Here is a 12392-nt window from a genome sequence, read left to right on the forward strand (position 1 = left end):
AATTCAGGGCCAAGAGCTTTATGTAGTTTCTTCATACAGTGGTTTTCAAGTCTATTGTTGGTTGCATTAACATTTGAAAATTCAGATTCTTCACCTAAGCCTGAGCATATGCAAACACATACAAGCAGTTTGTCTTGCAGAAGAATAATGTTGACATATCACTCACATCAAAACCGCGATTGATAATATTCATTTAGTATATACATCTGCTTCCATGCAGGGAAGATACAAAAAAAAAAAACACAAAAAGCTCGGAGGATGAGGGTTTTGTGTATTTTCACCCTTCATTTTATATATCATTATTACTTTTACTGAGAAGACATCACTAATGCATCTTAAATCAGAAAAGCTGTTGAAAACCACTCTCTACAAACCTCTAAATTAGCATTCACATCACCTAGAGAATGATGACATACCAATTAAAAAAAACTTCTGGGAAAATCTCAATCAATGCAGCCAATCTAAACTTGAAAATAATTCACAGGACTCTGATAATTATAAGCAATTAGACAATTTTTAAATTGCAATATGGGCCATTATTTTATGCCCTAATATAAAAGTAACAAAATTCAATCCCACTAAGTAAAAAATATTACTACTCTATTTCTGAAAAGAGCAAAGCATATTTGATAAGTATGGTCTAATTTAAAAAAATATACAGAATCATTCAGCATCCCTCATTGATACAGGGATAAAATTATCAACATTGTTGTAAATATTTGCTCGGCCACAAAAAAAATCTGAAGCTGCATTATGAAACAGACCAGCAAACTCAGAAAAGTGAGAACTCACTTGGGTGCTATTTCCTACAAAAAGGAAAGTGTTTAACAATGAGGAGAGCTTTAGCTATTCTTAGGTATCTGTGTGCACAGACTAGTAGGGTATTTATAACATATGTGTGTTTCCTCAAAAGGATAATAGATTCATGATATCTAATGTTGAACCTAAGAATTTTGGTTGAGAGAAAGGAGTTTTTTTAAAAACAGTTTTTAGTAAAATAAATCAGAATGTCAGGAAAAAATGTTTAATCACATTGACTTCCTTGAGAAACCAATACGAATAAAACAAAACTGAAGTCAGTCTACATTAAAACTACGCTTGGGTATAGTTTTAAGATATTCCTTTATTTTTCCTCCCTTTTTTGGTCTTTAAAATCTGAATTTTCTTCCAAAGCTGGCAAACAACAATGATCATTGTGATAAGCATGATGAGGATGTACTTGTTTTTTTAAAGAGAGCAGAGAACATTTCTAGCAATATAATCAATACTTTTGCTATGTGTAGATTTTCCTGGAAAAACACACCCGAAGATTTTACTTCAGATTTAGAAACTCAATTTTATAGGGAAAAGCAGAATTTTTTTTTTTTTTTTAAAGCAAGCTAGGAAGTACTCACCTCTTCACGTAATTTTATCAACTGCAACATGAATGCACAAAAAAAAAAAGATAAAAAGGAGAGAAATGGCAGGAAAGAAAGATCAGTTGTGTGACAGGATACAGAATTAACATTGACAATTTATCTGTTTACATGTTTAGCATTTAAAAATCACAGACAAACACATTAAAAGAACCTAAACATAGACTACATGCAGAGTTTTTTGAACGAATAAAGATCACTTTCTCACACTGTCACATTAAACAAAGAGAATAGTGTGAAATTCTCTTTTAAAGTACATCTAAGACACCATCATGAAATAAAGGGGAACGACTTCATAGAAGTCTATATTATAAAGAAAGAAAACAAGTTTACTGTTCTTCTCTTCTAAGAATGCACCACTGAAGAGGTTTTGTATTTACAAGTTTTCAGGATGTTTCTCTATTTTGAATCTTGACAACTGCTTTCAGGTTTTACCTCCAAATGAAAATGATTAATAGTTCATGCTTTTGTCCCAATAAGTATTCTAAAACAACAAACTGTTATGCTAATGTCATACTTGTACCCACTCTAGTAATAGGATCACCTTTGGAAGTAACATTATGTTAATAGGGAATAAAGCATGCCAGGATAGATAATATTTAGGACACAGTATCAGAAAATATCTCACCATCCTTAGAAATACTGCGTATATCAGAGTTGATTTCTAGGTTTTTGTTTTGCTTAAGAGGCTACTGCAATCACACGGTGTTTTTATTTAAATTTTTGAAGTTTCTCCACTTTTCAATTTTATTCATCTTGTAAACTGGGCCATTTCAAAGCAATGAGCTCTCTCACTTCATTTGTACTGCAGTCTCTTTTCACCGAAGTCAAACCCCAAACCACTCTTTACCTGTTAGTAAACTCTTTTATAATAACATTTTGATTCTCCTCTGTAGAATATTCATTTGTTTTAAATATAACAGATAAAACAAGTTGTTTAATTCTTTAGAAACTAGAAAATGGATATAACCATATATCTGGTTCACTCTGTGTGTGTGTGTGTGTGTGTGGAAGAGAGAGAGAGAGAGAGAGACAGAGACAGAGACAGAGACAGAGACAGTACTGTATTCTAAACCACAAATATCATTGTATAGTTGAGGTGTCTGCCATAGTTTCTACAATGAATAAAAACTGAAACCTATGCTGTAAGAGACTATAAACCACATTCTAAGTCTGAAATTTGCATCCTCAGCAATTCAGGTCTACAACTGATAATTTTTAAGTATCCAAATATCGGTAACATCTGTTATAACACTTGACATATGCAGGCCAATAAATTAAAGTATTGCTTTGGGAGAAACATGCCATGAATTGCTCACTATAAGTCTTTCTAAAAGTATCATGTTTACGATAACCCAGATTTCTCAATGCTTAATGCTGTTTTTGTCTCCAATTCAAGGAAGGCAATATGCATTCCAGCTTACTCTGTTATTTCTATTTGTTATTTGAAAAGTACTTCAAGTACAAAAGAATGAGATTTCAAATCTGTTATGAAACTTATAAAAAGGGTACAGAATCTATTATATAATACCTCACAGTGCATTTACTGAAAAAGAAACTTTTAATGTCACTCTTCCAAAAATATATATGAAGTTGTCATTACTTGTAATTAATACACTCATTATCTCAGCAACCACTGAGTGTACGAGTCAAGCATCTCATCATTTCATGTGAAAACTTACAATTCTTCCCCAGAAGAAGTAAACTTCTAAGCTAAGATACCTGGCCTATCATATATCGGAATCTTTCTCTTTGCTATCCAAACATCATGGGAGAAAAAGGCAAACATTAATTCTCAGAAAGAGCTGATCTTGGAATTGATCGCACAGCTATTTCTTCTTTCTGGGGGCACCATTCTTCAGTTGACTATGATACTTAAAGGGCCAAAGTTTAAAACTACTCTTCAGCAATAGAGACCATTTGGGCCATACCACCCTGCCATAATCAATGAGTGTTTAAAAATGCTACCCATTTGTTTTTTCAATAGGTTCCAAACAAAAAACGTTCTATCTTGTTTGTGCTGCATGGCTGCATCCAAGCTTTACACCGGATTTGTAGCTAAGCTAGGTAATGGGAGGGTTTTTAATCTTTATCTTTTTTTTTTTTTTTTTTTTTTTAGTTCGAGAGTTTTCACTCAAGTAAACAAAAGATGGTCTATTTTTGAAAATTAACAATGCTTAGACTAGACTGGAAGTAGTGATTTCGTATTTTATCGAGTTACTAGCTCCGTTATAGGCGATATGAAACTGTGCCGTGCCACCATGTTGAGTTATGATAATCAACATCTTTTTTGAAACAAAGATTTTCTCCCAATGCAGAATTTGATACAAGTGGTAATCTGTTCCTTTGTGGGCTGAAAAAATCTGGTTTACGCTGGTTTGAACCAGTGGAATCTCTTGTGGTTAAGCTTTCTGCTGTGACTAAAATCAAAACTGCACGGCAGAGCATGTGAGGGTTCATGCGCGCGCGCCTCTGTATGTGAGGGACGTCACGTGACTCCCAGAACTACCGAATTTTTTTTTTTTTAAAGCTGATAACGCGACTGCCGTCTCTGTCCGCATACAGATAACGAATAAATGCTGAACTCTATTAAACGCCCTTTACACATTATCGTGGGTCGAACACACAATTTTCTGAACTTATGATGACAGTCTATTTATTCTGCTATAAACCCTCAGCACGTAACGAACAGATTTGTGCTTGGTAATGATCTGCTCTGCCAGGGCTATATGAAATGATACCGACCTTCTTTAGATCTTGGGGAATTAAATTGACCGACTTCACCCCCTGGTCTGTAGCTGAAGTTTGACACACTTTATGCACAGCAAGCCCAAATCGGAACTTAAGAGAACCTCGCATTAAAAAATTAAGCAATCATATCTGGTGAATATTGCTTTACCACAAAAATCTCTGCACGTTTAGAAATATCCTACTCTTTATATCTTTTTTTGAACCTTCTATTTAGGATTTACTCAAATTTCATTTGTTCAGATTTATTCACTGATCAATGTAATTTTGCATATGGAAATTGAGACACTATTAGGTTTCAAAATGGGGAACATTTGCCCCATTATCATACTCCACTATGAAGGGGGTTTAATTCTGTAAGATTCTTTTTTTTTTTTTTTTTCCTTTTCTGAGAACCGTTTTCATGAAACTAAATTGAGTTAACAATTACTTAAGTTTCCACTCTAAATACAGCTTCACTACATTCAAGAACTCTTTCTAAAAATTAAAATGTCACATGCAATGGAAAATCTGATATGTTAAAAGAATAGAATGATAATGCCTAAGACAATAGTCCTTGGAAAGACCCAACAATACACGAATGTGCAAAGTAGGTAATTTTGTCCCTTCTCTGTAAATCACGGATGAGCTATATTTGATTGCATGCAATGGATATAATAGAAATGAATTTATACAAAGCAATTAATTTGGAATTAAATAAAAATGTGTACTGTATAAAGGACATTAAAATGCATTTGAAAATTCTTAATTTTTGAAATTTTAACAATTATAATCATGGCAAAAATGTTTACATATTTAAGAGTAAATTAATATACTTTATAGTTAATTGGCAGATCATAATTATGTATATTAACAGCCAGGTTTCAGATGCCTAAAAAAATGCATTATAAATTGGCAGAATGAGAAATAAGAGCTATGGCATTCACATTTGTCTGAATCCATAAAAAAGTCACTATAGGGAGGATGTGGATATTGCATCAAAAATAACTAAATAGCTAGTACTTAGTTCATTTTATCTATTTGCAGCCTTTGCTATTCTTTATCCTTTTCCTTTTCTGACCTATAATTTAAAAAAATTGATATATATCCCAATTTTAGTTAAACAAATCTTGCCATTTTTGTCTCATTTTGTTTACCTCTAAGTTTTCCCTCTATTGTTAAAAGTTTATCATACATATCACATGGCCAAAAAGTTCTGAAAATCAATTTCTCAACAATTAACTTGAAAATAAACTTATCTGTGTACAGAAAAAATATTTTTCTATAATTTACAGGTGATCCTACCCAGTAAAAGCTGTCTTCTTGGCCACTGAGCTACAAAAATTAAAATGAAGATTCAAATCTGGTTTGATTCCATAGTCTGAATGAATACTGATGCAGAATAAAGAGTTATTCTCAAGTGACCATTCCTGGTTAAGGATATGTTATAGTTTTAGGGGTTTTAATCCCTATATTATGATAAAGAGCCTCAAAAACGAAACATAAAGGCTTCATTATGATATGGAAATTTTGCTACATTCGGTAACAAAATATCCAAAAAGTTAAGTGTCGTCTCTTTGAACTTTCAAATCTGATTCAAATTTTAGACTGAAAAGTTCACATAAGTAATAATCTAACAGTTTCACAGTCTCATGACTATAATTCATCATACTCTATTTATTGAAGTGACAGCTCCTTACAACTAAACTTCAGGCTCTCCAAGCACTTTCAGAATTTGTAAGTTTGATTTACAGAAGTCCAGGGGAAATCTCTGAGTAATCACTTTAAAGTGACACGAATATAATTGGAGAAATTCAGAAAATATGAACTCAATCTATTTTTGTGGAATATTTTTCTTTAGGCGTTAAAAAAAAGTCATTCTTATATGTATATAAGGCAAATGTTCTAGGCACATAAAATGTCCATTAAGAGAAGGGAACATGCTTCAAAAAAAAAAAAAAAGGATCCCTGTCACAGTACTACAACATCCATTACAATAAAGGAGTCTGAGTTAGAAACACCCCCTTCCTTTCTATTTCCTCTATATTAGGCAGTAGTTTCAAATGAGGGAAAGAGCTGTAGCTTTTTAAAGAATTGACATGGGGACTATGCATTCACTATTTTTTTTTTGCAAAAAAATATAATTTTTTTGCAGTAAAGATACAAAATAAAACTATGATTCACTCAAGAGGTATGAGCAATCTAAATCTCACTTAAAATAGGAAGAAAAAATGTTTTGCTCTCATCCTCACATTATTTAATCTATTATATGTAAAACTCTTTTATCACATCACGCTTTTGTGTTTAATGTGCTCCTTATTTTTTTTTCCCTTAGCTATTCTCACATTTCAATCAGGGAAGCTGAAATCCCAAGTCAAATCTTAATGTGTTTACATGTCTGAACTCAAGCTGATAACATCCAAATAGTGAAGGAGGTAAGATCTTTCCAAAAACAAACACAATCAGCTCAGTGATTCCTCTCCTTTTTTGGGGGGTGGACAGATGGGGGCCTTAATCACATAAGCAACAACCCTGTTTACAATATTAACATTTTAGTGGATAGTAATATAATTTCAGCATATATAAACTTATACTCTACTTGAAACGGTAAATATTATTATGCAATTTTTATAATGATATCAATATATTATGTTTTAGTATCTTATTAAAATTTTGGTTTACTCAATGAATGGTTTATGTTCATTTTTATTTAGACAGAGTAGAGACTTTTACTAGACCTGCCAAAGTAACATTAATAAACACGTTCAGGTCTTGCTTCTGAAGTTCCCTATCATTTATTTTCTTTAAAAGTGTCAAAGAGAATCAGTCACTAGGACTGTTTGAGACATTTTTAAAATCATCTCTACTCTGAAGTTCTTGAAACATTTTTTTAAAGTCATATATATTATCTACATGAATTCATGAAATCTGCAGTATTAATTCAAAGAAAGAAGTGGGACATTAATTAGACTCATGACACTACTGTGTGATCCAGTGAGAACTGACAGCCAAGTTGTAAGGCCTCTTTAAGAAGAAATTATATCTTAATTTTTTTGCCTGTGCAGATCTTAAACTGCAAAGACTTTTCCTTTTCCTATTACTACTGCTACCACTATCATCATCATCATCATCATCTTCATTATTTGACAGGGGCAGGACCTTTATGTGAGTATCCAAGTTCCACACTGGTGCTTACAATTTGCATTTTGGTGAATGTATTTTTAAGAAGCTACACAATAGGAGACTGAGCTGCCCTGTCGAATTTTGAAAGCTTACTTTCATTTGTTTTGCTGCAAGTGTTGATTTAATTATACTGCATTATTATCAAAGCTGCATTATGTACTTTTTTTATTCCTTTTACATGTGTTTGAGGTGAGGACCTTGGCTTTGTCTGCAAACAGTGTGTTTCAAGTTATTCCTTAAGTACTAAATAATAAAGAAAAGAGAAGAAAAGATTTTTTAAAAAGATAGCAGACAGTGATCACAAGGTAAAGGGTTAAATGTAAGATCTCCAAGAAACATTTTGAAGTTGATTAAGACTCCAGCTTTGCATTAAACAGTATCGCTTCCACATGAGTTGCTGCTAATACTGTTACGGAGCAGCTTGAGAGCCCAGTGTGCCAGTGACCTCCTTCACCCTCCAGCCACCCACCGGGCCTTCCTGATTAGCATTCTACCTGGTTCTCTGAGGAATTCCCATCATCCCCTAGGAGCTCATTCCGTACTTCGTCACTGTAGGCAATCCGTGACCTTTTCTATAAAACAAAACAAAAAGGGAGAGGGCAAGATGAACGTTAGAAAGTAAAGGCTTCGAAGCATTACTGGTATCAACGCTGATCATCTCAAACCTCGAGAGCCCCCTAATGGAAACCTATTTGCTCAAATGTGCAAACCAAAGTTGTGCAAAGTTCTTGAACTTGAGGAGTTTAATGTAAATTAGAAGTTTTTTCAAATGCCAGTAATGGAAGAAAACTCTGCATTGTGTAAATACTCTATTAATATTCACAAACGGATCAGAACTGATATGTTATTCCATGCAGAGTCATTCAAATCAGACCACAAAGCTAAAGGAAATACAACTATACAGCTGTATATCTGCAACACTCACCAGATTGTAATTAAAACAAGAGTATAAGGGGGTCTTTAATATTGTGGCAGGAAATGGAGTCTACAATATAGGTCTTTTAAAATCTCTAATTCTAGGATAATATTATATCTCCAACTATACACTGGAATGCCTGGAAAATAGCATATCCCTATTTCTTTCATTATTGTGATGTTACTAACCAGAATTTAAAAGCACATGCCGTTTCCAAACAATAATTTAAATGTCTCCAAGTCCTCTATAAAAATGGCCTAAGGAAAAGTAGTGGGAGTGTGTGTATGTGTACATCTGGTAAAACAAATTAAATTTCCCAATCCCAGTAAATAAAGGCAAGTAGGCTATGAGCCAGCTTTTCACAATTCCAATAAATAAAGACAAGCAGGCTATGGATCAATTTTTCACACACTGAAATTTCGTTTTACAAGAAATCTACCTTTACCTGTAAAGTCAGAGGGACATGTCTGCAAGCAATTCATGAATTATCTAAACATGCACACATTTGGAAAAGCTAAAAAGCTCTGAAAATTAGTTGTGAAGCTAGAGTGCCATCCTCAGATCCTACTTCAGCATCACTATTTCAGACCCAAATGCCGATTTACAGATTACTTTGCTGCCTTTTCTGCTTCTGAACTAACTAAGCAAAAACAGTCAATTAAAAAATGGCAGTTGGGAAACAGTAATCTTTTCCCACTTGGGGTCTATAGTTTAGCACTTAATATTTCTTACCTGCTCAACTGTGATATGAAAAATTATTGTAGTTTAAAAGGACTATCCATAATCCGTGAGCAGAAGTCAACAAGATTTTTAATTAGATTTTTAAACCAGTGAATGAGTAACACTGCTTTGCCACATAGAGATCATAATATCTTAAACATAAAATCCTACTATATTAGAATTTAAAAGGACTTTTGACAAGAAAAACGAATAGATTTTAAATCATTTTAAAGTTGCCTTTCTCAATTGGGGTTCTTTTTCTGAACCACAAAATACAGAAAATGATTTCAGTGACTATTTTCTCAATTCTCCCAAAGATGGGACATGAGAGAGAGTTTAGTTCATTACATGGAATAGAAACTTTAGGGTATTAAGGCTTAACTCTCTGGCAGGATCCAGTTGAAAAGGGCTGAATGGGGTATAAATAAAAATAAATAAACCTAGACATCCTTTTATTTTTTTAGAGAAAAAAAGATCAGTCTCGTGGAATTCTAAAGGTAGCTTTGGTTAAATTGAGACTAGAACTCTGTGGTCCTGACTTACAGCTCAGCACTCATTCTACCGCACAAAATTTCCTCCTCATTCTATTACCCTCTGAATACTCTCAGGAAAAAAAATATAAAAATTGCAAAATGTTGCAAAGGAGATGGTGGTATCCCCTCCTGCCCTAAGTCTCTACCCCAAGCTCCCCTTCCTTGCTACAAATGTGTATCTCATACTCTGGCAGTAGATAAATGAAACCAACCATGTTGCAGAAAGGACAAAATAGAAGTTAGGTCATTAGACTGACGTCAGTAATGACATCTATATCAGATGTCTTAACTATTCAGGAGTGATCCAACTCATTCATTTTTGAATATGGCAGACTTCTTACCACCACAAACAGCGGATATTAGGTTGGCTTCTCTTATAGTATTTACCGAAGCTACTATTAGTTAGCTATTTCTATTGACTTCATATCGTACTGAAAAATGCTAAATTACAAGGACAGTACGCTTCATGGCCTTACCACAATATTTCAATCAAGCCAAACCTTTCTTTTGCCCATTTGGAGCTCCTCGCTACGGTAGTTTCAAACTAGCTAGCAAAAGTATTTTACAGCATTAAAGGAAATGAGAACCTTTAAAGAGGCTGTGGTATCAGAGCTGCCTTTTTAATTATTCATTTCATCACTATGGGGGACTAAAACATTCCACAGTATGCAAGAATATCATATGGAGATTGTTTTTATTTTCCCCTTTTTTACCAAAATACCAACAAATTGGCATAGATTGTTTAATTACATTATATTCTTATTTTGATTTGATGTACTTCAAAAGAAGAAGAAAATTATAAACATGTATCCCTAAATATCTAACCTTGTTTTGGTTAGAATCCATTGCTTTTAAAAACCAGCAATTAAGGGTGTACATGCTCAGCAACAGAGAACTAAAGATTTATCCACAGTTGAAGGGTGGTCCCTATAAATGTCATTCTTTACCATTGGGATGGTTAAAACTGCTCACTGGGATGGCTTTCTGGATGTAATTAAGCAAATGATATGCTGAGTTTATAAAATGTTCTCTGATAGGACTGACTTCCCTTAAAATGTTCTTCTGATAGATTGAAAAGACAACTCATTTCAAATATCAGAAATAGTTCCTCATGAAAATGACACAGCTAATGCTGAAAACTGAACTCTTTACACTCAAGTATCACTTTATAAATTTTTTTTTAAATTAACACTTTGCTTTACTAAGAATTATATTTAAATGCATGACATTGGTATTTTCTCCTAAATTTTTATGGTTTGAAATTTTAAATAAGCTGATTTTAATCAACTGTAATTTAGCCTGCACAATCATCACTAAACTAATTGGATACCAAAAAAAGGCCAATTCCTTTGAATGACAAACTGCTTATTTTATGGAATTTTCCTCCTAAATATCAATAAAATATTTTACATTTTGTGGAATTTTTTAAAAACCTCACTCTACATTGCTAAGTACTATGTCATACTTTAATTTGGCAGACTCAAAGCTAATGAAACTGAAACACCTACTGTATCTTTATAAACCAACTAAAATATTTTTTGCTTTATTATCAACTGTATAAAATCTGTACTTTAGCCAAATGCAAGCATGAGAATTTGAGCTGGAAATGTCACACAGTCAGCTACAGTTTGAAGGAACCCAATTCATAATGCATTTTATAAATAGTTAATGACTTCTATACATAAGCTAACCAGGCAAATCAAGAAATTGTCAACATTTTTAGTCTTAGTTGTCAGTTACTACTGTCTACTGGTGCTTTATATGTGGCTTCTGGAGAAGACAGAAGCTCTCTGCAGTTTGTAATCTATTGCAATTTCAGGTCTGTACCATAAGGATGGAAAAGCTTCAACTGACAATATCTGCCACACACACACACACACACACGCACACACACACACAGTTAAATACAAGGACATTTCTCACTTTTAGTTGTGTGTTTTTGTAAAGTTTATTCCTTCTAACTTATATGCTTAGGTAGACGAGACACAGTTGGACAGAGAAATCTACAGATCATATATGAACCATAAAAAAAATGACAAATTAACAACTGATTGTTATCCCTAAGACATGATGCACAAAATTTCAATGGTTATTTTAAACTGACGACAAAAGTGAGTCTTTGGTTATGAAAGCAAGAATTTCAGACTCCAAGCAGTTTTTTACTTGATGAACAGAACGTCTGCGTACTGATTGGCTGATTCTCTTAAAGCCAAGTTCAAACAGATACACTTGCTCAGTTCTCTCTGGAAATTTGGCTTGAAACAGTCTATCTACTTGACCTTAACATTTCCCAACTGAACTGAATGTGTTCCTGGACAGGCACTGCTAAACTAGAAACAAAATGAATTAACTTAGTTTAAACTAATTAAGAACTGTAATCTGTGTACCATCTCCTGTAAGATTCTACATGTGAAACAGGGTATAGGTAACCAGAATGAGGATTCTAGCACCCACCACTAGCATAAGCATAACAATGAAGTTGGTTTATTACTAGAGCGTATATGAGAATTTAATTTCCATGGCGTGCACATGGCAAAGCAATTGCTTAAATTGCCTCACCTGGGAATTTAATACAATGTTATCATCAGACCAGCCACACTGTAAATAGATTTATAATGCTTTCCATGTGCTGCACTCTGTTGCATATGAATTAAGTAATGATCTGGTATTACAATAAAATCAGCTAGTTCCCACACCTGGCAGACAGGATATTTCACTAAATTAATACCCATACAGCTACATCACAAGGCATGGGAGAGGAAACAATCTCTAAGGCATTCCATTTGAGTTTTACATGGGAGGCAAACACTCCAGGGTTATGAAGAATGTTACTATGTTGAATGGGCTGCTTAAGACAACATCTGTATTACAGAATTAAGACTTTCTCATTCCCATTCA

The 12392-nt window shown here is 33.6% G+C and overlaps 1 protein-coding gene across 10 annotated transcripts in view; it reads right to left on the reverse strand.

Moving 5' to 3' along the window:
• Positions 1-12392, reverse strand: part of VTI1A (vesicle transport through interaction with t-SNAREs 1A) — a 372209-nt gene that overhangs the window by 295599 nt on the left and 64218 nt on the right. For 7 of the 10 annotated variants that reach the window (XM_057530932.1, XM_007173096.2, XM_007173095.2 and 4 more), the window contains exons 4-5: positions 7820-7897; positions 1395-1415 (exon numbers count right to left, since the gene is read on the reverse strand). The exons of 1 other annotated variant lie outside the window; for it this stretch is intronic. In XM_057530932.1, the coding sequence (XP_057386915.1) occupies positions 1395-1415; positions 7820-7897 (99 nt within the window). The remainder of the gene's footprint in view (positions 1-1394; positions 1416-7819; positions 7898-12392) is intronic. 2 more of the 10 variants (XM_007173097.2, XM_028164246.2) reach the window with 1 other exon arrangement.

This window comes from Balaenoptera acutorostrata, chromosome 16 (genome assembly GCF_949987535.1).
Source record: "Balaenoptera acutorostrata chromosome 16, mBalAcu1.1, whole genome shotgun sequence".
Taxonomy (NCBI): Eukaryota; Metazoa; Chordata; class Mammalia; order Artiodactyla; family Balaenopteridae; genus Balaenoptera; species Balaenoptera acutorostrata.